Source organism: Rhea pennata, chromosome 13 (genome assembly GCF_028389875.1).
Source record: "Rhea pennata isolate bPtePen1 chromosome 13, bPtePen1.pri, whole genome shotgun sequence".
NCBI lineage: Eukaryota > Metazoa > Chordata > Aves > Rheiformes > Rheidae > Rhea > Rhea pennata.
Window position 1 is genome coordinate 23116365 of NC_084675.1, and position 24367 is coordinate 23140731.

General features: G+C 69.2%; 2 protein-coding genes across 2 annotated transcripts; both read left to right on the plus strand.

The window, feature by feature from the left end:
* Positions 1-53: 53 nt before the first annotated feature.
* On the plus strand, positions 54-6850 carry UTP4 (UTP4 small subunit processome component). Its single transcript, XM_062586289.1, has 16 exons — positions 54-399; positions 488-679; positions 760-844; positions 955-1044; positions 1335-1546; positions 1838-2009; positions 2101-2192; positions 2531-2627; positions 2907-2971; positions 3585-3707; positions 3942-4101; positions 4487-4593; positions 4852-4947; positions 5396-5581; positions 6008-6118; positions 6651-6850. The coding sequence occupies exons 1-16, from the start codon at positions 241-243 to the stop codon at positions 6765-6767; spliced, it is 2064 nt and encodes a 687-aa protein (XP_062442273.1). The 5' UTR covers positions 54-240; the 3' UTR covers positions 6768-6850.
* A 1990-nt stretch (positions 6851-8840) lies between these two features.
* On the plus strand, positions 8841-23327 carry SNTB2 (syntrophin beta 2). The gene is made up of 7 exons (XM_062586715.1): positions 8841-9312; positions 15992-16205; positions 18920-19130; positions 20502-20644; positions 22058-22254; positions 22764-22945; positions 23226-23327. The coding sequence occupies exons 1-7, from the start codon at positions 8868-8870 to the stop codon at positions 23316-23318; spliced, it is 1485 nt and encodes a 494-aa protein (XP_062442699.1). The 5' UTR covers positions 8841-8867; the 3' UTR covers positions 23319-23327.
* Positions 23328-24367: the final 1040 nt, after the last annotated feature.

Below are 24367 nucleotides of genomic sequence, written 5' to 3' on the forward strand. Positions count from 1 at the left end.
CTTCCGCTTCCGGGCGCGCGGCCGAGCGCACTTCCGCTTCCGGGCGCGGGGCCGCACGTGGGGGAGCGGCAGGAGGCGGCGCCGCGCCGGGCTCTGCGCTACCGGGCCGGGCCGCGCTACCGGGCCGCGCTACCGGGCCGGGCCCCGCCGGAGGGAGCCGACGCAGCGCGGCCGGCGGCCCGGCCCTGCCGGCACCGCTGCCCGTCCCGTCCCGTCCCGTCCCGGCCGGACGGTCCCGCCATGGGGGAGTTCGAGGTGCACCGCGTGCGGTTCTTCAGCTTCGTGCCGGCGGGGGTGCGGTGCCTGGCCTACCACCGCCGCGCCGGCCGCCTCGCCCTCGCGCGCACCGACGGCGCCGTCGAGGTCTACAACTTCGCCGCCAACTACTTCCAGGAGAAGGTACCGGGGGGGGGGGGAGCGGGGCGGGCCCGGGCCCGGGCCCGGGCCCGGCCGCTCACGCCCGGCCGCTCACGCCCGGCTCCCGCAGGCCATCCCAGGGCACCAGGCGAGGTCGGTGGAGGCGCTGTGCTGGGCGGCCGGGGACCGGCTCTTCGGCGCCGGCCTCAGCGGGGACATCAGCGAGTTCGACCTGGAGAGGCTGCGTGTGAAGCGCTCGGTCGACGGCTTCGGGGGACCCATCTGGAGCCTGGCGGCCAACGCCAGCGGCACGCAGCTGGTGGTGAGCGCCGCCGGCACTGGGGCTGCCCTGCCCGGGCACCGGCAGGCCCGCTCTGGGGCTGATCCAACCCTCCTCTCCAGATCGGCTGCGAGGACGGCTCGGTCAAGCTCTTCCGCGTGGTGCCTGATGGAGTCCAGTTCGAGCGGAGCCTGGACCGGCAGCCAGGTGAGCCCCGGAGCCGGCTCGCCCCTCCGGCCCTCTGCCGAGCCCCTCCCCTCCCCTCCCCGTGGTGGAGGGGCCCTGTCCGGAGCTGCTCTCTCTGCCCTTCTCTGCAGGCCGCGTCCTGTGTCTGTCCTGGCACCCGGCAGAGACTCACGTTGCCGCTGGCTCCGTTGACTTTCTCCGCGTGTTTGACGTCAGCTCGGGTAACTGGCCACCCTTAGCGCAGGCAGCACCGTTCCTCCGCGTCGGCCCCTGTTCTCCCAGAAACACGAGGCTGGCGTGTCCCGTGCCATGGGGCCGCCGCTCCAGGCCGCCTGTGCGGCAGCGGGGAGGCAATGTTTGCGGGTTCTGCAACGGCCGACCGGTCCACCTCAGCTGCCCCCACGTCGGGGAAGAGGCCTCGAGCTGTTGAGGTTCTCAGCTCTGGGTGGGAGGGGTCCTGGGTGCACCTGACTGCTCTTCTCTCCATCCTCAACTGTTTTCCCTGTCTCAGGCCGCGCCGTCCAGAGGATCATGGTGAATTACCACATGCAGAAGTCCAAGAAGCGCGAGTGCGTCGTGTGGAGCATCGCCTTCCTGTCGAGCGGCACCGTCGTGAGCTCGGACTCGTTTGGGAGGGTGCAGTTCTGGGACTGGGAGAGAGGGACCCTGCTGGAGTCGCACACCGTCGGCACCTCGGCCGTGTTGTCCCTGGCTGTGTCGGAGGTACGTGTAGGCCCAGGCAGACACTCCAGCACCCTGGGGCCTGCCCCATCTCGGCTCCAGTGCAGCAGAGGTGCTCAGCCAGGTGCGCTCGCTCCCCAGTTTGGCCCCCTTGGAGTGGTCAGCTTGGCTGGTGCCTGGGTTGGATGGAACAGGGCTATGAAAGTTTGTGCCTGGTTCCTGGTGGCGCCAAGATCTGCTCTCTTGCTTTCCTTCCCGTTGGCAGGCCTCGGCCTGTGTTCACAGGGCTGACAGTCTGCGCCCTGCAAACCAACGCTCCGTTTTCCCCACCAGAAAGAAGACAGCATCGTTGTGGGCACCTCAGCAGGGGCCACGTACCAGTTTCAGCTGCTGCCAGTGAAGATGGGCAGCCAGGACAAGCACTGGGTGCGGACAAAGCCCTTCCAGCATCACACCCATGACGTGCGAGCCGTGGCGCACAGCCCGACGGCTCTCATCTCTGGAGGTACGTGCTGTGGGGCACGTTCACGAGGAGGGCTTGGGTGACAGCACGTCTGCCCCCGTGTTTGCTCACCTGAGCTCTGCCCGGTATCCAGGCCTGGATGCCCAGCTGGTGATCCGTCCACTTATGGAGAAGATGCAAAAGAAGGGTTACGAGGCAGCGCTCCGGAAATTCACCTTCCCTCATGTGAGTGGTGCCCTAAGCGGAGTGTCAGACCTGCTGCTGAGCGCCTGGGAAGCAGGCCGGCACGGCTAGCTCTTCTGCGAGAGACGGCTGGCTGCTTCCTGGGGACAGCTGGGCTCAGCCTGCTGTGGCTGGTGGCTCCTGTGATAGGGCACAGCAACCAGGGGGAAGCTTGTCTTGCCGTCCTCGTTGCGTCCCGATGTTCAGGCTCCCATCCCATAAGACTAGTTCCTCCCTCTCCCCCTCCTCGAAGTTGCCAGCAGCCCAGGGTGTTTTGGCTTTGGCCCAGCCTCTTCTTCTAGGCATCAGGTTCACGATAGCCTGCCCATTTCTGACCACAGCGACGCCTCGTCTCCTGTGCCAGGAAAGCTCGGCTCCTTCTCTTCCAGTTCTCGCAGCATCTGGAGCTCTGGAGACTTGGCTCCACCAATGAAAGCGGTGAGTCGCGTGGCCTTGCTCCCAGGACGGCGCTGGAAACCGCTGTCTTTAAGCCTGTGGCAGGGCCTAAAGCGCCTGGAGCCCTGCTGATGAGAGCACGTGCTTCCTGCTAGCACTAGGCTGTGTGCTGGGGAGCTCAGCCTCAGCAGAAGGGCCTGGGCTCTCCCTCAGCACCCTTGTCTGGCACTGCTTCCCCTGTGATCCCCGGTTGTGTTGTCTGACAGTATCTGTGTGCTTTCCAATGTTGCTCACAAGCTGCGTGGTCCTTTCTCATCCCAGGAAAGGATGGCGAGGTCCTTCCCGTGTGCCGCGTGCCCGAGCACCTCGTGGAGCTCAAGAGTAAGGTGAGGCTGAGCGACTGCTGCTGAGGCCAGGAGCTGGGGGCCAGCAGATCTGCAGCACCAGGAAAGATGTGGGGCAGATGGGGCCTGCAAAGCGAGTCTGTCCTAGCTCAGTGTTTACTGTGCCCCAGTGGGCAGAGACCTTGTGCTGAAGATTTCCCCCGCACTCTTTGCGTGCGGTCTGTCCTCGCGCCCCAGAGAAGGGCATGCTCCGGGCTGCAGCAGGGCAAGGCTGTGCCGCCTTGCGCTGAGAGCTGTCACCACGTCAGTCCTCCACCTTCGGGAGGTCGGAGCCTGGGGCTCTGGCTCTGCTGCGCAGCAGGAGGAAGCTGGCCAGGGAGGCTGTCCTTGCCGCAAGTGCTCTCTGTGCTCCTTGCCTCCTGCGTGCTGGGGTGAGCTGCGTGCGCTCGCAGAGACCTGCCATAGCACCCAGCCTTGCGGGGAGGCCTCCGTGTGGTTGAGGCGCTTGGGAAGTACGGCCTGCCTCAGCTCTGCCTGCCACCACAGTCCTGCGTCCTCTGTCGGGGGGCCCCCACTGGGCCTTCGTGTGACAGAACTAGCTGCAGGGGGGTCTCACAGGCTGCCAGGCCCCTGCTCAGCACCTCTGTGCTTCCAGGGTCCGGAGCACATCTACTGCAGCTGCGTTTCTCCTTGTGGCAGCTGGATCGCCTACTCCACTGCCTCCCGCTTCCACCTCTACCGAGTGCAACACGAGGGTGACAGCGTCAGCATCAAGAAGGTGAGGAGAGCAGCAGGCTGCCCTGCTGCTGGGGCAGGGGCGGGTGGCTGCGGGGTCCTGGCGAGCCGGCACTGCCTGCGGAGCTGGGTTTTCCCATGTGGGACCGCACGCTGACTCATTGGGAACGAGGGTTGCTCCTGGCACTGCTCGCGTGGCGCCACTGGCCTGAGCGAGCTCAAGGCTTGTCAGCAGTGGTAGGTGGCTGCTAACTCTGCTTTCTCCCTCCTCTGCAAGGTCACCAACGTACCCAAGCTGCTGCTCCCGGCCTACCAGCTCCAGTGCTCTGCTGACTCCAGTACTCTCTTTGTTGCCTCTGATCAAGGCTCGGTCCATGTGCTCCAGCTCCTGGAACCAGGGAGCTGCAAACACTTGCACACGCTTCGACCGCCATCAGGTTTGGGCTGCTGAGTCCACGTCGGGCAGAGGCTCAGGGAGGAGAGCAGGTCCTGGGGGTCCCGAGCTCCGTGTCACCGGCCCCCCCTAAGAGCACCGCGGGCACAGAGGGGTGTGTGGGGCTGAGCACGTCTGCTCTTCCCTGCAGTGGAGGTTGCAGATCCGTTCCCCACCCCTGCCAGCCTCTCCGTGCTCTGTTCACGTTGCCCTCCCAGCGCCGTCACAGACGGGTGAGCAGGGAGGGCGCCCAGGGCAAGCCGTGCAGCTGCCGCGTAGCCCAGCATCCTGGCCGGATCAGCAGGTCTGGGATGTTTCCTGGGGGTGGGTTTGCGGTCCCGAGCGGGCTCCGGAACACCCGTTAGAGCTGGCGGGTGGTGTTTTCGCAGGGACCCCAGAGGCTGTGTACCTGCTGGCGTCGAGTGCAGATGGGAACTGGCTGGCTGCAGCCAGCGGTGACTGGGAAATCCATATCTACAGCTTGAAACGCTTCAAGGTAAGAGCTCGGATCAGAGAGCTGCAGGAACGGTGCTCACCATCCTTCTGCCCTGGGACGCACCCGGCCACACTGGGAGGAGACCGTGGGCTTGGCGTAGGCACCCGTTTCTGGGAGCAATCCCTGCATCCGTGGAGCAGGCCTGGGGATGGGTGCACAGGAAAGGAGGGAGAGATCCTAGGAGGGGTGGGGAAGAAGCTGTGGGCGTATAGAGGGCAGATTGTTCTCATCAAGATCTTGTTTTCTTGTCCCTTTCAGCATCACTGCGCGGTGCCCACGTACAGCTGTGCAGTGACTGCCCTCGCAATTCACCCTGTGACTAACAACCTTGTTATCGCCTACTCGGACCAGCAGGTAGGAGCTCTCCCTGCGTGCAGGCCCTGCGCTTGCTTCTCCTACCCCATTTGGTCCTGGAGACTCTTCCTTAGGGCTCCATTCCTGGCTTGGGGCTTTCAGGCTGCACCACGTGCAGCAGAGCTGCGACTCACGGGCAGTTGCTGGAGCTCAGTAACAGCCCAGCTGGCCTTCGCTGGCTCCGTCCTGAGCGTGAAGCAGCCAGTTAGCACCTGCTGTCCCTGGTAGGAGCCTGTCCTCACAGAGCACTCGTGGCCTGGCTTGCTCACCAGCTGCCTGTGTGTGCGTGCTGGTGTGGGGCTGGGGGCAAGGGCAGGAGTGAACCTGGCACAGGCTGGGGTAGGGGACCTCCGTTCCCTCCTTGTCATGTCCCCAGCAGTGTTAGAGAGCAGAGCTGCAGGGTCAGCAGTCACTGGGCCACCCTATCTCCCCTCTCCTGTATCCGCAGCTGTTCGAGTTCAGCATCCCTGAGAGGCAGTACACGGCCTGGAGCCGCACGGTGCAGAACTGCGGGCTGCACAAGGCCTGGCTGGAGAGGGACTCGCCCATCACCCACATCGCCTTCAACCCCAAGAACCCCTCGCACATCCTGCTTCACGACGTCTACATGTTCTGCATCCTCGACAAGTCCCTGGTGAGTCCAGCCTGGGGCCCAGGGAAGAGAGGGGAAGGGGATGCTCCTGCATCCCGCTCCAGCTCTGCTGCCCTCCCAGTGCAGAGCACTGGGCCATGCGCACCCAATGTGTGCTGCCTGCCAGGCGCTGCTCCGCTGGTTGAAGTGGCTGGTGGTGGTGTTTGGCTGGCACTGGTCAGAGAAGGGATGTGCTAGGCTGTTGGCAGGATGATGAAGGGGATGTTGTGTGCCTGTGCCAGGTCTGGCTTGTGCCCAGGTCATCTCCTCCATGAACTTGTGATCCACTGGAGTGGCTGTTCCTGCCACTTTTCATGTTCTGCCATGAGCAGGAGGTGGGACCTGTGTGTGGCTGAGGAGCCCAGGGATAGCAGGAGGCAGTGGTAACTCCTGGGCAGTGTTGATGTGTGCTGTGCACTATTCTTGCAGCCCCTGCCTGATGACAGTGCCTCTCTGATGAATCAGAGCACCCTAAAGCAGCTGCCAGAGACAGCCAGGAAGAGACAACTCCACGCTTTCAAGATCTGCAAGAAGTTCCAGGTGGGTGTTGCTGTGCATGCATTGCCTCCTGCATTGCAGGAGGGATGGTGTTGAGGAAGTGGGTGCCTGTGGCCCATGGTCTGCCCAAGGGAGTGAGGAAGCTGCTGCAGTGCTGTCGGGATGCCCGGCTGGTTAGAAGGAGACATGGGTGCAGAGATAATCTTGCCAAGCTCCCTTCATCCCTGTTTCTGGAGCAAGGTGCTTGCTGTCCTGGCATAGTCCGGACATAGCCTTCCTGAGTTGTTCCTCAACACTGCTGGCATCACACGTGCTCTCGGTGCCCCAGCAGCAGAGCAGGGCTCTGAGTCTCTGCATACCCATCGTGGTGCTGCTGCTCACTGTGATCTTGCGGGCTCTGATCTCAGGCAGCTCTCTGCAGAGCGCATCCTTTAAGCAACGTCCCTGGTTAAGGCTAAGCTAGAGCCGTCTGCATGGCAGCTCTGTGCGCTTGAACCCAGTAAGCTGAGGCAGAGTAGGGAGAGACATTGTCCTCGGCACGGCTGTCATCTCCTGTCCCCTCCCTGCCCTGCAGCCCCTGCTCTTTGCGGACCTGCTGGACGAGAACTGCCTTGTGATGGTGGAGCGGCCCATCATGGACATCAAGACCCAGCTGCCACCACCCATCCAACAGAAGAAATTTGGCACCTAAGAGCAGAACAAGCTGCTCCAGCCACAGAAACTGTGTATGTTGCTTTCCTAGGATGTTGTAATAATAAACTCTGTTGTTCTGTAGGGCTGTGTGCTCAGGGATCACCCTTGCCCTTTGCCTGTCCGAGCAGCAGCAGGTCAGCTCTGCCCTGAGCCTGTGATGCCTGTCCTGTCCTGTCCTGGTCATTGGCAGCAGCTGGGGGCTGCAAGGGCTTGGCATAGTCCCAGATCGTCTACCTTCTCTGTGGCCGCTTTTCTGGGAAACATCAGGCCCCAGCGTTGGTTTCTCTCTCCTAGCGCTGGCCCAGCCAGCTGCAAGATGGGTTTTGTGGCTGCTGGGGCTCTGTGTGGAGCAGAAGGGACTCCCATCCCCTCTAACAGCAGTCACGTTCGCATGTCCCGCCAGGCGGGATGCCTAGTGAGCTGGGCTCCGGATGGACAGGTGGGGACTGCCAGTCCCTTCCCTGTTAAGCAGGCACTCGACACCCGTGTGCCCTGTCTTGATGCCCTCTGGATGCAAGTAGCCTGTGCAGGGCGCTCCTGCTCCCAGTCAAGAGGGCCGGACAGGAGGAGCCCTCCAGTGTCGCAGAGCCGGTGCTCACAGCTGCACGCTGGTGTGTTGGGGGTGCGGCGTGGTCTCTGACAAAAGCTGCTGGCTTTGGTGCGCAGCCGTGGGAGCTCTGGGGCGGCTGTTAGCTGGGGAGCTGCGGCGGCACGAGGGAAAGCTGGGCACGTCCTTGCCTGTGGCAGCTGGTGTCCGATTTGCAGCGTGCAAGCAGCACGTGCTGGGGCTCTCCTGGCAGGGCTGAGCCACTGAGCCTTGTGCTCCTGCATGGCCGCAGCCAGTTTTCCAGTGCCCACCGGTGGCAGGGGTGGGCTGTTAGGTGCCAGCGCATGGAGCAGCTCTCCTGGCCTTGGGAGGAGGCGCGGGACCAGGGCGTGAACCCACACGCTCTTGCTTTGCAACCCTTTTCTCACTGCTGTCGCTACCTCCCCTGATAGCTTGGCCCAGAGATGCGTCCTGCTTCCCTGCCCCTGCAGGGAAGAGCAGGGGAGAGGGGAGTGCGCGGTCCGGGTGGCTCGACCCGGAGGAGGCGCTGGGAAGCTTTTGGCCTGGGGAGCCGGCTCCGCGCAGCCCCGGCAGGGAGGAGGGCCGGGGCGGCGTCGGGCGGCTGTGCCCGAGCTCGCGGGGCCTGGTGCTGCCTCTGGAGCAGGGGAGCGCAGCGAGGGATCCGGCGGGATCCTTCCGGAGCTGGAAGGCTCGCGGTGCTGCCGTCCGTCGGTCGCGGCCCGTGAGGCGTTTCGCAGGCTCTGGGTGTCGCGCCGTGGCAGTAGTCCGCCAGCGTCTGACGGCGAAATCTTTGCTCCGAGTGAGTAATGCCTTAACCGGCTGCTGCCTGAGCGGGCTGGAGGGACTTTAGACCGCAGCGGGAGGCTGCTTGCCTTCGGGGGGGGATTTCTGCAGCGGCGGCTCCCCTACCGCCCGGCTCCGCTCCCGCAGGCCGGAGCGCCGGAGCGGCTGGTGCTCGCCGGGGTCCTCCCGCGCCCCCGGCCCAGTCCCGCGCAGGGGCTCGCTCCCCTCGCCGCCCGCAGCGGGGCCGGGGCAGGGCGCGGAGCGGCCCGGCCCGGCGGGGACGGCGGCCCGGGGCGGACCAGGCCCCGGCCCTGGGGAGGGGGGGGGGGGGCAGCGCGTCGCGGCTTTGGCCGTGGGGCCCGAGGCCCCCGCCGCGCGGGGACAGCGCGGGCCGGGCCGAGCCGGGCCGAGCCGAGCCGAGCCGAGCCGGGCCAGGCCCCCCCCGCCGAGCGCCGCCCCCCCCCTCCCCGCGCGCTCCCGCCCTGAGGAGCGCGACGGCGGCGCCGCGGCCTGAGGAGAGCGCGGGGGCGGGGCCCCGCCGCCGCCGCCCCGCCCCTCCTCCCCCTCCCCGCCCAATCAGAGCCGGGGGGCCGGGCCGCGCCCCGCCCCTGCCGGGCGGCGGGGGCCAATCAGAGCCGGCCGTGCGGGCGGGGCGGGGGCGGCGGCGGGAGGCCGGGCCGGGCGGGGCCGGGCCGAGCCGGGCCGGGCCGAGCCGGGCCGGGCCGAGCCGGGCCGGGCGGCGGCGGCATGGCCGTGTGGACGCGCGCGTCCAAAGCGGGGCTGCTGGAGCTGCTGCTGCGGGAGCGCTGGGTGCGGGTGGCGGCGGAGCTGAGCGGCGAGGCGCTGAGCCTCACGGCGGAGCCCGCCGAGGCGGCGGCGCTCAACGGCGTGGCCAACGGCGCCGAGTGGGGCGGCGCGGAGGCGGCGCCGGCGCCGGTGCCGGCGGGCGTGCGGCGGGTGCGGGTGGTGAAGGCGGAGGCGGGCGGGCTGGGCATCAGCATCAAGGGCGGCCGCGAGAACCGCATGCCCGTGCTCATCTCCCGCATCTTCCCGGGGCTGGCGGCGGAGCGGAGCGGGGCGCTGCGCCTCGGCGACGCCATCCTCGCCGTCAACGGCGTCGACCTCCGCGACGCCACCCACGACCAGGCCGTGCAGGCGCTCAAGCGCGCCGGGAGGGAGGTCGTCCTCGAAGGTACCGGCGCGTCGCGACCCCGCTGCCGCCCTCGCGCCCCCCCCGGCCCGGCCCGGCCCGGCACGGCCCGGCCCGGCACGGCACGGCTGCCGGGTGTCCCGCGGGGGGTGGGGGCCCCCGACACCCCCTGCCACCCGCTTCCCGCTCGCGGCCGTGCCGGGCGCCGGGCACGGACCCCGCGGCGCTGCCGGGCGCCCCGTTCTCGCGGGGGGCGAAGCGCGGCCCGGCCTCCTCGGGGAATCGGTTTCCTCGCGTTCCCGGCGCGGCGGCCGCTTCGGTTCGCGGTGACCGCGCGGTTCTGCGGCTCCGAGGAGCCGTCAGCGCGAGCCCTCCGCTGGCGGCGGGGGCGACCGCTTCGCTCCGCGTGCGCCCGGCTCCTGCCGCCCCTCTCTGCTGTCGCGTCGCCCCTTGCAAGGAGGCCCGAGAGCCCGGACTGCAGCGGGGAGCCGGCCGGGAGGCGAGCGCGCTGCGCCGGGCCGGCCGGGCTCGCGGCGGGTCTCCGTGTGCGGCGACGTCGCCCGGTGGGGCAGGACGGCAGCGGGCCGGCTCCGCTCCGTGCCCGCCGACGCGGGGGAATCCCGGGAGAGCGGCCGCCCGAGCTGCCCCCAAGACGCAGGGCTCTTCGCGGAGGGATGCTGCGTGCCCGCGCTGCCGCGTCCGGATGCGTGGCTGAGGCTGCGATGCCCGGCGGCGGCGCAGAGTCGCGGTGTAGCCCGCGGGGGCTGCTCTGGGTGATTGCACCCTCCTGTATTAGAGCCGAGTAGCAGCGTGAGGCTGCTCTTTGATGGCATAAATCTCTCTAGTTTGCACCCAGGTCTGACAACAGCCCTGGCTCCACGAGCCCGCGTGGGGTAGGGGGGACCCGCAGGCTCCTAGCGTACCCCACACGGGGACAACTGCATCCCTGGTCCTCCCGTGGCAAGGTGGAGCCGTTTGTTTTGTGCCTGGGAAGAACCCTGCTCGTGGCTGGCCCTGGCAAGCGCCCGGCTCCTGCCCGACCTGTTTCCCAGACGGTTTGACAAGCTCAGGCAGGACCGGGCTGGCTCCGGGGAGTGCGAGAGCTGCCTGGAGCAGGGCTCGTGCTGTGGGGCAGCAGGGGGGCTCTGCAGCCCGGTGCAGAAATGGTCTTGTTGCTTCAGTGCTCTCCAGGGCTTTAAACAGCCTGATGGGATTGCTGGCTGCTGTCGGGCTGCTGGCTGAGAGGCGGTGAAAGTCCCCATGTGCCAGAGGTGCCAGATTCCCCGTTTCTCCTCCTCCATCCTTCCCCTTTCGCTCCTGGCTCCTGCAGCAAGGCTCTTTTCAGTGCTCTCCTGCAGGAGCCCCTCACTTTGGCTGTGGAGCTTGTGGCTCGGTGACACAGGTGCCGCAAAAGCTGCCCCTTCCTTTCCCACCGGGAACGTGTGGCAGGACGCTCCTTGCTCCCTAGAGGGGCCCATAAGTCTGCTCGTTGCCCGGCTGTGGGGCCGCCTCGCACACGGAGCTCCGAGGAGAGCATCTTGGGGCTTCCCAGCATCTCCGCTGAGGGGGACCATGAGCTGAGGTGGAGGAGGCCTCGGTCGTCCTCGTGCTCAGCGACACCAGCAGCGGGACCCGAGCGACCTGGTGCACGGCGTGGCCGGCAGGCAGGGCTCCTGGGGCCGCTCCTGCCCGGAGCCGGAGCTGGCCCAGCCCGGCAGGGGCCGCGGCGCTTGGCAGCAGCAGAGCACCTCTGCCGGCAGCTCGTGCTCGGGCCCCGCTCGGCCGCCCCTGCGGCGCTTTCGTCCTCCGCCCCGGCTCCCTCGGCTTGGGTGAGCCGCTCAGAGCGGCGGGTTTCTGCTGGAGGGGCGCCGTGGCGAGCGCTTTCCGCCGGGGCCGCGTGCGCGGCGCGGTCGAGCGCTCCTGGGGGCGGGGAGCCCTCCCTCGCTTTGCTCTGGGGCCGCTCGCGGGAGCTCAGCGCAGAGCTCCAGCCAGCTGGGTAGTGACGGGGCGGCCAGGGAGGCTTGCAAAGGGGAAGGAGAGTTGCACGATTGAACCTACGCCTGATTCAGCAGTTTCCCCTGCCTTTTTCAGCCTGTCTCGGCGCAGATGGGGGGCGGGAGGACGGGGCTCAGCAGCCCCCCAAGGTCTCCACGGTGGAGGATGGACCGAGGCTGGAGCCGACGCAGCAGGCTTGGCTCAGCGAGGAGGGAGCTCTCCCGAGCCGTGCTCGGCCGCGAGAGCAGCTGCCTTCCTGCGGCGGGCTGCGAGGGAGGAGTGCCAGCAGCGCCGGCTGGGGTTTCCTTTGCGGCGAGCGCTCTCAGGGAGGGCGCGTGGGCGGGACAGCAGCAGGCTGCGCTGAGCCGGCTGTGGGCTCTCCGGCTGATTCGCACCAGCTCCTGACAGAAATAGAAGGGCTGGCTCGAAAGCGCCTGCAGCGGATGTCCCGAAGCACGTCCTGCTGTCTGCGCCGTGCGGCAGCAGGGTCCCACCCAAAACACGGGCTTGCAAGGAGCTGGCCCCGGGCAGGCATCCCCACGAGCCTCTAGTCACCTCCCGCACGCTCCCTGAACATTTCCGGGCCTGGCTCCCTCTCCTGTGTCCGTGTCCCTCCTTCCCCTGTCCCCAAAGGGTTCCAAAAGTTGCAGGCTGCTGCACGGGCACAGCGTCTCGCTGCTTGTCCGGTTGAAGAGCCAGACGGAGCCCGTGGCGTCCGTGCGCCAGCGGGAGCTGCCTGCCTGCAGCGTGGCCGCGGTGCAGCCGGGCCCCGGGCTCCTCTGGCCGGGGAGTTTTGGGAGACTTCGTGCCCGGCCCGTTCGGGGAAGCGCTAACGAAGGGTTTGCAGACGCTCGGCCCTACGAGCTGCGTCCAGAGCGGTGCTGGGCACTGGCGCTGCGCGCTGGGGTTTGCCAGCTCCCAGCCGGCAGGTGTGCAGCGGGTTAGTGGGAGCGGGGCTAACGCGGCTGCCCGCGCGTCAGGGCCGGGGCGAGCAGCGCTGCCAGCCCCGGGAGAGGACAGCTGCGTCGGGGGCCGAAGGCAGCGTAAGCTTGAGGGAAGCCAATGCGTTCGGAGGAGCTTCGTGGTCCTCCCAGTCCTGCGCTTCTCGGTGATGTGCCCCTGCAGAGGGTCTTCCCGGCAGCTCCTCCTTCCGTGCTGGGTTTCAGGTTGGTCCCTGAGCCCAGCTGGGACCTGGCAGGAGGTGGCTCAGCAGCACACGCAGGCCGGGATCCGTGCAGGCGAATGCCACGCAGCCCGGGGCGTTCGGACGCCGTTCCCTAGTGGGCATTGCTCCGCACCTCGGGTCTTTCTTAAAACAGCTCTTCTGCGTTTCTTGGAAATGACAGCGACGGGTCCCAGCTCTTCCCCTTCCCCTTCCCCTTCCTCTCCTGGGAATGCAGCTTGGCAGCGGGGCAGCGGCAGCCCCAGGGCAGGCAGCCCCTCTGCCCGCGGGTCCTGCAGGGTGGGAGGCTGGCGTTAGCTGAGCGGGCTGTTTTCGTGCTTGTTTAACAGCACGGGAGGCTCAGCAAAGAGGGGCGCGAACGGGCTGGGCTGCGTGGAGCACCGTCAGCGTTTGGGGGCAGATGCCTGCGCTCTGCTCTCCGCATCGAGCCTGTTGACGTGTGCCAGGGGCCGCCACATCTGGCCGCCAGCTGCCGCGGGGAGCCCCTGGCCCCCGGCCACCTGCCCCCATGTGTCCAGCCACCAGCGCCCGTCCACCTTGCCGCGCTCCCCGCGGAGGGATTAAAGGTGCATGGCGAAGGCAGTAATCCTGGATAAGCGCGGCAGGAGGCTAATATTAACTCGTTTGCTGCCCACAGCAAGGACAGGCATCTTGTGGCAGCGCATCTCCATCCAGCTGTGCTGCCCAGCTCGGCAAATCCCCCGGGAGCGCGGGGTGGGGGCCAAGCTCCGTGCTCGGATTAACCCGCCGAGAGCTCTCCGGCTGCGCTGCCTTCGCTCACTGCAGTCTGGATGCTAATGTCTGATCCGCCGCTATCTCCTTGTGCCTGGAGCAAGGATCCCTGCGGCTACTTCCCACCAGCTGCTGAAGGAAGGGGGAGGATTTGCAGCCGGCAGAGCCCTGGCTTGGGCGGCCAGTGAGCCTGTACCGCCGGCAGCAGAGCCCCGTGCCGAGGGCTGGTGCTCCGCACCCGTCGCTGGGCACAGCCAGAGAGGCCGCAGTGGGGACGGCTGTGGCCCCGGTGGGAGCAGCGCTGGCTTCCCACGCAGCCTGCGGGCCCGGCACCCGGGCGAGGACCCAGCTCCCGCGGCACGACTCGCTGAGAGCGAGACCCAGGCCCTCCGCGGTGCCGTCACTCGCTGCGCGAGCTGAGTGCCAAAGCCTGCGCCAGCAGGTCGGATGCTCTGGCTAACGCGAGGCTGCGGATCGGGACCAGACCCGTCGCGGCTGCCAGCTGAGCGGTTCCCTTGCAAACCCCTCGGCCGCGTGGCTGCGGGACGTGCAGCCACGATCCCTCCATCCCGCCCGGGCGCTTCTCCCAGGCCGGTCCGCGCCGAGCCCTTCCCTCCGCGCCAGGCTGCCGGTTCAGCGCTCCACTCAGAGCTGCAGCAAGCAGCGTGCGGAGGATGCTGCCGCCTCCGCCGTGCCAGCTCTCTGCTGCCTGGGGGTTGTGCCTGTCCCTGCTCCCGAGCCCGCCCAGCTTTCTGCGCGCACACGTATCCAGCCAGAGCAGGGCTTGTGGCCCCTGCGGTGACACCAGAGCGCTGCTTGGCCCTTGGCCTCCCCCACGCTGGAGGGCGAAGGCCCCTTGCAGCAGGGCTGTTGCCTTGTGGCACGTTAAAGTTGCTGTTTCCAGCTTTGTTCCTTCTTCAGAGCCGTGTGGCTGCGGCTCTGCGGCCAGGGATGCGCTCTCTGCCGGCGGATTCCTCCTTCCCCGCATCTGCTGCTTGCCAGCGTGTCGTGTGCCTGGCTCCCGCCGAGCCGGGCTGCTTCGGTGTCAGCGCCGAGATGATTTCGTGACTTCCTCGCCTTTTAGGGAAGGTGCGTCTCGGAGCTGGCTGGGAGCGCTCCCCTGCCAGCACTGCGGCTCCCGACGCCCCTGGGGCCGCCGGCACGCACGGGGGGAGCGCGGCACGGCGTTCCCAGCCCGCGCGTGCGGGCACCGGCAGCCCGGACCAGGGCCCGCAGCTGCTGGGCTGGAGCGTGTCTGAGGCGAGGCTGATCCACCCGTAACAGCAGTTTCTGGGCGCACAAGGTGCCCGCGAGCCCCCGTCCCGTCTCACAGGAGGGAATCGCTGAGCTCGGCGAGAGCCCTGCTGGGGTGGCTCCGGGACTGCGGGCGGTCCGGCCCACCCCAGGCTGTTTCGCTCCCTTTGCTGATTTCCTGCTTGGCCAAACACGCTGTCCTGCTCGCTGTCCTCCCCCGCTCTGCCGGGCTGCTTCACGGAGAGCTTTTTTGCTGGCATCTGGCGCTCTCTGACATCTTGAATGAATCACTTTTCCCGTAACCCGATGGCTGGGGGCGAAGAGCTCCTCGGGGCGCCTTGCGCTAAGGAGCCCAGCGCGGCGGGCTCGGGGCTGCGAGGGCTCTGGGCAGCAGGGCCGCGCCACTGCAGCTGGGGCGATGGGGACGGCAGCAGGACTCGGTGCTCGGTGCGGGACTGCGGAGCAGGGGGCAGCTGTGGTTTGGATCCGAGGAACGACCCTTGCGTTGGGGAGCTGGGGCGGAAAAGCGGGTCTGGAGCAAGGCACTTTTTGGAGAGCGGTCCCTCTCCCACCGGCGCGGGGTGCTGCGCCGGAGCTGGCCTCTGGCTTCAGCGCGGCGGGACGGCTGCGTCGGCCCGGCTGCGCGGCTGCGTCTTCGGCGAGGGGCGGCCAAGGGGGAATCGGAGCAGATGCCTCCTTCCTTCCTCCCGTCTCTGCAGAGTGGCGACATCCTGCCTGGAAGCCCTCATCTTCCCGGCGAAAGGAGCCAGGCTCCCGGCAGCAGCTGCGGTGCGAGCGCTGGCCGCTCTGGAAACTTGGACAGTGCCGTCCTTCCCGGCGCGGCGGCGAGGGCGCGCCAGGATGGGCTGGAGCCTGACCTCCCGCCCGGCCCCATTGTGCTGCGCCCGCTGCCTTTCCGCCCGCGCCGCCTCGCCGCCGCCTGCCCCGAACCGGGACGGGCCGCCCGCGCCACTCCGTCGCCCCTCGGCCCCCCGGCCGGCCGCCCGCCCGCCCTGCGGGCCGCGGGCTGCTCGCGGGCGCCCACCCCCGGCGCGGCACCCGCCGGGCGTTCGGCGTCCCGGGCCGCGTGCTGTGCCGCGCGTCGCGGCCCTGCAGGGGTCTGCTGGAGCCCCCGGCCGCTCTGCAGCCTCGCGGCCCCTGTTTGCTGCAGGGGACGGACGCCCCCGCGATCGGACGGGCCTTGGTGCCGTCTCTGCTCTCCCCAGGGCCCGCTGCTCCGCACGGCAGAGATCTCGGCCGTGCACCAGCTCCCTGCTGCCTGGGCAGCCCCGTGTCCCGGAGGCTTTGGGGGCTGTGGGATCTGCCCTGGTCAAGCTTCCCGCTCGGTGCCCAGGCCACCTGCGCGAGGATCGTCCCCTCCCCTCCCCTCCCCTCCCCGGTCCTGCCCCGCAGATGCTGGCACAAGGCTCCGATACGAGGGGTGAAACCCCCCTGCGGAGCTCTGCCCCGCTAAGCGCCCGGCTCTCGGGGGCGGAGGGCTGCTGTGTTCGGAGGAGCCCTGGCACTAACGCGGTCCCCGCTCTGCTCTGCCCCCAGTGAAGTTCATGCGGGAAGTGACTCCCTACATTAAGAAGCCGTCGCTGGTGTCGGACCTGCCCTGGGACGGGGCCGCCCCGCAGTCGCCCAGCCTCAGCGGCAGCGAGGACTCCGGCTCCCCCAAGCACCACGGCAGCGCCAAGGACCGCAAGGTGATCCCGCTGAAGATGTGCTTCGCCGCCAGGAACCTGAGCATGCCCGACCTGGAGAACAGGTGAGGGCGCGGGCGGCCAGCCCTCGCCGCCGTGCCCGAGGCGGCAGGCGTCGTTCCTGGCCCGCGCGGGGCCGTGAGCTCGGCGCCTTGTGCTGGAGGTGATGCAGAGCGCGAAGCGCGGGTGCCTCCTCCCTTGGAGCTGCCGCCGCAGCTCCCGAGCCCTGCTTTGGGCAGGGGGCTGCGGCGCTGGGGCCCTGTGCGCCTGGGGGCAGACAGGTCCCTGCCTGCTGGCGCAGTCCTGCGGCCCTGGCACGGCCGAGACGGGCACAGGCGGGAGCAGGCGTCGCTGCGCTGCGGAGAGCAGGGCCGGGAGAAGGGCTGCTGCCGTGCCCACAGCCCACTCTGCGGGCCCGTAGCCGCGGGCCTGTGCGGGCAGCAAGGCGGCGTGTCCTTTCGAGGCGCCGGCTCCCTTACACCAGAAGGCCGCAGGATGGTCTCCGTGCCAGGCTGCCCGGCGAGGGCCATGCTGGCCGCGGGCCGTGCACGGACGGCGGCGGAAGCGCCAGCCGCCCCAGGAGCTCAGCGTCGGGTTTCAGCCGCGGCGGGAGCGGCGCTCGGCTGCTCCCGGTCGCAGCAGGACTGGCAGGGCAGGGCTCCGGGTGGGGAAAGCTGCCTCTCGCTGCGACCACGACCTCCCGGTTCACCCACGGAGCCCTAAAGGCAGCTCTGCGGAAATTCCCGTGGTTTGGCAGAGGGCCAGGGCTCTGCGCCTTGCCCCTTCCCCGGCCCCAGCCGGGGCGCTGGCAGCCTGCCCGCCACGTGGGGCGAGCGGTGGGCTCGTCCGCACGCAGCTCTCCCAGCAGAAACGGGGGCAGGAGGCAGCAAAACCTCCCTGCTTTGCCGGTCCAGCCCCAGCGACCTGCACTGAACCCAGCGGGGCTGGTGCCAGGCCTCTCCGGGCAGCGCGCGGCTGGGGACACCGGGCAAGGTGAGAGCTGTCTCTGCTGGGACACCTCTGTCCTTGCCTGGCTGCAGCTCCCACCCGGCTGTGGACACCGAGGTTGGCAGTGCCACGCGGCGCCAGCGCAGCCCGGCGTTTGCTGGGGCACGAGCTGCCTGCAGCCTTCGGGTGTCGCGCGGCAGGAGCGGGCACCAGGGCCCAGCGCCTGGCCGTGGGGAGCACTGCCCGTCTCCCGGTGGTGTGTCCATGGCTAGGAGTGCGCTGGCTCTGGCACCGCAGCCCTCGGTGCTGCGCACCTCCTGCCCTCGCCGTCTCCTTCCCGTGCGGCCGAGCCAGGCTGTGCCGGTGGCTCTCTCCGTGCAGCACTGGCCCCTGTAGCCGTGGCAAAGGCAGTCCAGGGACTTGAACTGGCACGGCCAGTCTGGCTCCGCAGCTTTCCCGGTGGTGGCAGGGAGGTGACTCCAGCTCTGCCCGAGTCTTGAGTTTCCCTGCTGCGTGCTCCAGAGCCTGGCGTGCCTCCAAGGGGGTGATTAAATATGGAAAAGCCCAGCGGTGGCCGAGACGCTAGTGTGGCTGTGGCCAGGAAAACAAACAGTCCCCCACACAACTCAGCGTGCTCTTGGCCCCGAATCGCTGCCAGACAGAGGGGCAGGGCAAGGACAGACCCCCCCCCCGTGCGTCAGAGGCGTCAGCTGGCGTTTGAGGAGCAGAGCCGGTGCCGGGCCAGGCAGGAGAGCAGGGCTGCACGCTGCCGGGGCACCGGGGCTGCCTGACGGAGCCGCTCAGGGAGAGCCGCTGAGTGCGCGGGAGCTGCCCAGGCCGTGCTCCCCGCCAGGGCGCTGACTCCCCGGGGCTTCCCGCGGCCGCGGGAGCCGGCTGATCCTGCCCGGGGGATGGGGAAGGCAGCTAGGAGGGCAAGCACGGCCCCTTTCCCCATCGAGGGCCCGGGAGGCGGGTGGGAGGCGCCGCCGGTTGTCTCTGGCTCTCCGGCAGCCTGAGGAAGCCGTGACCTGCATTTAGCCTGTGTTTGGAAATGTTAATCCAATTACGCACCCCGCTCACCCAGGTGGAAATACGCTGCCTCTGCACAGGGCCTTTGCTGGCTGGAGCCGCTGCGGGAGGTTCCCGTGCTGCTCCCACACGGCGCAGGGCACTTTGCTCCCAGCAGCCCGACCCACGCGTGGGCAGCGGGCGCAGCGGGGCAGCGGGGCTGCTCTGCACGCGCTCTGCCTGCCTGCGGCTCCCAGGAGAGCCAGGCCGTCATCCCAGCGCGGCGGCTGGGAGAACTCCGCTCTGCTTGCTGGTGGCCGAGGCCCCCGGGGCTGCTGTCTGCCCCCCAGGCTGTGGCTGGCGGCCGGGTGCCGCCTGGCTCGGCCAAAGCGGGGCCGGCACGAGAGTGAGCGCCCTTTGGCCGGGCGCACGCTCTGGTGGCTCTCCAAGGGCGCCAGCGCCGTGCTGGCGGGGACGGCGCGGCGCCTGCGCGCGGAGGAGCCGGGCGAAGCCAGGACGTGCAGGTCCAGAGGCGCCTGGGCAAGCCTGGCACGGCTGGGAGCGCCGCGCTGCTGCGGGAGGGAGAGGCTGGGAGCTCGCCTGGCCCAGCACCCCGGCTGCCCGCCTGCTCGGTGTCCCGAGCACGCAGCGGGCTCGCAGCAGGCTCAGCCCTTATCCCTGGAGATGCTGCGTGGCCCCAGGCAGGGGCTCCAGCAGGTCCTGGGCTGTCGCAGTGCTCCACCAGCCACCTGGCCGGTGCGCCTGGCTCTGGCAAGGGGGGTGTTTCCCATATCCGTGTTCCAGCGCTGTTTTCCTGTTGCAGGTTGATCGAGCTGCACTCTCCGGACAGCAGGAACACCCTGATCTTACGTTGCAAGGACACAGCGACTGCTCACTCCTGGTTTACGGCCCTGCACACCAACATCATGGCCCTGCTGCCACAGGTCCTGGCCGAGCTCAATGCCGTGCTGGGGACCACCAATGCCACGGGCAGCAGCAAGGAGGTCAAGCACATCGCGTGGCTGGCAGAGCAGGTACACCCAGCCCCCGCTCCGGGGCCATCCCAGTTCCCAGTGCTTCGGGGGAGGCTTTTCCTGGGGCAGACAGTGCACAGCGGTGGCACCACCTGTCCCTGTGCTGTCCCTCCCCTGGCAAACAGAACCGCACCTCCTGGAGCGGCAGACTAAGGGGCAGCCCACGCAGCCACGGGGCTCCTGCAGCGCTCTCGTTTCCACGCTCGGCTGCTGAGCCGCCCTGTGTGCACGGGGACACCCCTTCTCCCCAACTGGGCACCTCCAGTGCCTGAGGTTTTGCAGATGAATCCAGGTAGATGAGAAAAATTTTGGTCTAGTAGCAGCCGAACCTGCTCCTTGCAGCTTTCAGGAGCTGCAGGGCTGCGGCTGCTGGAGCCGGGCTGGTGGCAGCGGGGGCAGGCGCTGCGCTGGGCTCGCCGGGCTGCAGCTCCCTGCTGGATATGGCTCCCTTCCCGTCCTGAGCATTCAGCTCCAGGCCGACAGTGTTGAGCCGTCAGTGGCTCCACATCACTGTGCAGCAGCCCAGGCCACCGCTGAGCTCAGGAAGGAGGCAGAGGGGTGGAATAACCCTGTCCTGGGCTACACCGTAGGGTGGTGACATACCATGTGGGCAGGAGCTGGGCTGGGGCTTGTTCTTGGCAGTGCAGCCTCTCCTGCACCTTCTCTCCCCGTTTTCCTGCTCCTGCCCATCCCCTCAGCCAGGCGTGCTCGGCTCGGCGCTGCCGTGCGGAGAGCAGCGCGGCCCAGTGCCCAGCTGTGCCCGCGGCAGCTGCAGCCCGAGGTGAAGGCAGCACTGCCGAGAACTGCAAACATCCCTGCTGGGATTTCCTGGTTAGAGATATTAATAACCCCATGAATTTGCTGCTCTTGAGAGCTCTAGCTTCCCCGGGCAGTGGGACGTCCTTAGCTGGGTGAGAGGAGGTCTGCCGGGGCCTGCTCTTGAAGCAGGCTTTCCGGACGCCACACGAGACAGCACCGTGCATGGCTTTTCCCGGACGATGCATTAACGTGGCCCAAGAGCCCGCTGACACGGGCCCGCTTGCCTCGGGGTCAGCCGGGCGGCGGAGCCGTTCCCGCGGAGGCGCTTCCCGTGCTGCTCCACGCGGCTGTCGCAGCGCGGCAGGGCGCCAGCCCGGTGCCCGAGCCAGCAGCGCTGGCTCCGGCTGAGCTCGGCTGTTTCCAGCCTCCCGCTGAGCGATCCCCTGCCCACGGCTCTGAGGCTCTGTGGGGCCAGGCTGCCCCGAGCGCCCCCGAGACCCTGGAAGGGGCAGGGACTGGTGGCCAAAATGCAGCCCGGTGCCAGCTCCCTGTGCGCGGATGGCGCCTGCTGTCCCCGGTCCCCGATACCGAGCCCCTGCTTGTCTCTTCCAGGCCCGCCTGGACGGAGGGAGGCAGCAGTGGCGGCCCATCCTCATGGCCGTGACGGAGAAGGACTTGCTGCTCTACGACTGCATGCCCTGGACCCGGGACGCCTGGGCCTCCCCCTGCCACAGCTACCCGCTCGTCGCGACCAGGTGGGCGCGCGGCGCCGAGGCCCCGGGGCGAGGGTGCCTGTGTCGCTGCAGCTTCCCCGCACCGAGCAGCCCCAGCCCCAGGGGCAGAGCCCTGCAGCGCTTGCAGAGACGCGGCCGAGACCCTGCGCTGACAGAGCCTGCGGTCATTTCGTGGCTCTGTTGGCAGCCCCTGCACGGAGCGGCCTCTCCTAACCTGCCGCGTGCCCACGGGGCTCCTTCCGCACGGGGAGAGGCCCAGAAACAGGTGCTGGGCGCTAACGCGTGGGGCTGGGAAAGCTGGAGCATGCAGCAAAGAGCCCTTCTGTAAACACGCCCCTGCCCCAAGCAGGGAGCGAGCCACGGGCTCTGCACACACGAGCACAGGCACCGGCTCCGCTGCCGCATCCTTGGAGCGGGGCAGCGGGCCGCAGCGCCGAGCCCTGGCACGGAGCTCCTGCTCACCTCGCAGGCCCGGGCACCCCTGCTCCATCGCCTCCCTCGGCACAAGCCGCTTCCCCCTGCGCTGCTGCTGGCCGAGCCGCCCGGCCTCCCGGGGCGCGCGGGGGTGTGGAGCTGGCCGGCCTTCCCGGCGGCCGCCGCCAGAATCGCCGCCCCCGCCAGCGCTCCCCAGCCGTGGCCCCCGGCGCTGCAGCGGTGCCGCGGGCTCTGGGTGCCCGTGCGGCCGGCGGGCACCTGGCAGGGCCACTCTGCCCCACGCGCCGGGAGCCTGCCGAGCGCCGGGGGCTGTGCCGGGGTGCCCGGCGGGGCCTTCGCTGGGACTGTGCCCCGGGCCGGCCCCCACCTCCGCGGGCTGCATTGCCATCTGGCTCTGCAGAGGGGCCTCCTCCTCCTCCGGCAGGGGCGGCCTCCCCGCGCGCGGGAGCTCTCTGGCTGCAGTCACGGTGCCTTCCCGGCCGGCCGGGACCTGCTGTGTTCGTGCCGAGCCGCAGCTGGAATCGCTCCGCTGCTCCTCCCCGCGGGCGCGCGCCCCGCGCCGCTGCGACGTGGCTCCGCAGGCGGGGCGAGCGGCGGCTGGCGCAAGGCCGGAGCTGCCTCCTGTGTCCCCTGTTTTCCCAAACGAGCTGCGGGCTCGTGGCCCAGGGACGCCCAGGGCCCCTTGTCCCGGGGCTGCAGCGATGGCCCCTGCGTACCCTCGGTGGCTCTCCTGGTGCCGTCGGGCACAAGCCACCATTTCTGAACCCTCCTCTTTTCACTGCCTGAATTCCTGGCCAGACGGACACCCCAGACGCCGGGAGCGAGGCACCTGGAAAGGAGTCAGCGCGGGCTGGGGCAAAGGGGCTCCAGGGTTATTTTTCTCCCTCCCAGGAGCTGCGGAAAGGGAGGGGGCGAAGGGCTGGTGGGGCAATCTCAGGCCGGGCTGCGCCCAGCGCTGCCTTCACCCCCCCGACGCCCCTGTCCCCATCTGCCCCCCAGGCTGGTTCACTCTGGCTCGGGACGCCGCTCTCCCTCCCTCGGCTCGGAGCTCACGTTCGCCACCCGCACGGGCTCTCGCCAGGGCATCGAGATGCACGTCTTCCGGGTGGAGACGCACCGGGACCTCTCCTCCTGGACGCGGATCCTCGTCCAGGGCTGCCACGCCGCCGCCGAGCTGATAAAGGAGGTGTCTGTGGGTAAGCGCGGGCAGCGGATGTGCCGGCTGCTCCGGCTCCGGGGGCGGCCGGGTTTGTCCGGAGCTGCCTGGTGCGGAGTGACCCGAGCCAGGGCCCGGAGCCCCCCCAGGGTTGCCGGAGCGGCGCTGGGTGCCGGCGGCCGTGGGGACAGTGTCGAAGCTCCCTCTAGTGCCTGCAGAGACGTGTCCATCCTCCGCCAGCCCGGCCGGACCGAGGCAGCGGTGCCCCCGGCAGCGGAGGGCTGGGGCCTGCTGCTCGGGGGGCACGGAGACTCCCCTCCTGTCTGCAGCTGGGGGCCCCAGGGAGCCCCAAAGCCCCCAGCGCGATCGCAGAGTCTCCCCGTGCACCCCAGAGCCCCCCACTGCAACCCCAGAGCCCCCCAGTGCACCTCCGAGCCCCCTCCAGTTCAACCACCGAGCTCCCCAGTGCAACCCCAGTGTGACCCCAGAGGCCCCCAGCGTGCCGGGGAGCCTCCGTGGGCGCTGAGGCCGTGCCGCCTGTGTCCGCAGGCTGCACGCTCAACGGGCAGGAGGTGAAACTCTCCATCCACTACGAGAGCGGCTTCACCATCTCCCGGGAGGAGACGGGCGGCAGCGTCCTGTTCCACTACCCCTACGAGAAGCTGAGGATGTCGGCGGACGACGGCATCCGGAACCTCTACCTGGACTTCGGCGGCCCCGAAGGGGAGCTGGTGAGTGGGGGGCTCGCGGGGGGCTCACGGGGGGCCCGCAGGCCTGATTCGGGGACGCTCATCCCTGGGTGCCTCCAGCTTCGCCCCTGGCTGTGCGGTGGCCGTTGAGGTCAGCTTTCCCGGCGCTCAGCTCTGCCAGGCACCGCTGGCCGACGCCGCGCTGAGCCGGCGGCCCGGCTGCGGGCGATGCCGGAGGGCCTGCTGCCGGCACGCTCCAGCTCCGGCCGCGGCACGCAGCCGCGCCGACTGACCGGAGCTCTCTCTTGCCTTCTCTCCGCAGGCGCTGGACCTGCACTCCTGCCCCAAGCCCATCGTGTTCGTCTTGCACACCTTCCTCTCGGCCAAAGTCACCCGCATGGGGCTGCTGGCGTAGGCTCAGGGCCCCGGCCCTGCAGCGCGCCGCCGCAGCCCCGGTGCCCCGCCAAGCACCCCGTCCCCCTCGGCCGCCCTCCCGCCGCCCTAGTGCCTTGCGGGGGCCGGGCCACGCAATGCCTGCCGGCCGGGCTGGAGGCTGGGCCGGGCGCTCCGGTGCCGGCAGCTCCTCGCCTTGGCCCCCGGCACACGCCAGCCTTCACGCAGCACAAGGGATGGGCTGGGGGCGCGGACACCAGCGTGGATCCTTCTGGGAACGAAGCCATTTCTCATCTCACCACACGTGCCTTGGAGCGGGGCGAGCGGACGCCCGCGGCCGGAGCTGGAGCCGTGGCCGCTTGGGCGCCGACGCCGGAGCCCTTTGGCCCCCGCGCTGGCCCTGCGCTCCTGCGCCAGTGTCGGTGCTGGCTCTGGCCTGGCTCAGCACCGTCTCTGCCTTGGGGCTTTCCGCGGAGAAAAGGCCCAGCTCTCCTGCAGCCCAAGGGTCTCGCGCCGTCCCCGCAGCGGCCAGCGACCCGGGATCAGTCCCCTTAGTGCTCGGGGCCGTGGGGAGCCCGCGGCCGCCCGGGACTCTGGCAGCAGCTGCTTCCCGGCCAGCACGCGGGCTCCTGGGCCGGGGACTCCCCGGGCGGCCCCCTCCCGCGCTGCCCTCCGGGGGGGGGGGTGGTGGCCCCTCCCTGCCGCGGGCTGCGAACCAGGCTGCTCGGCTCCCGCGGGCGAGCTGGCGCCATCCCCGCTGCTCCCCTCTCCCCGGGGCTGCCGCCTGCTTGGGGGGGGGGGGGTCTGGTCGAGGCAAGCGGTGGGTTTCCAAAAGCTCTCCACGCTGGAAAACGAATGCCGATTGTTTCTTAAGGAATCGCATCAGCGGGAAGTCGTCAGCGCTCCCCTTCGGCGAGGGGGTCCGTGGGGCGCCCGGTGTGCTCCCCTGCAGTGGGGGCCCTCCCTCCGCCTCGCTGCCCTTGCCGGAGCTCTGCGCCCCCCGCACGAGGGGCTCCGTTCGGCCACCCGAGTCCCGAGCGGGCTGTTCTCAGCTATGTTAGTCTCTGTTTT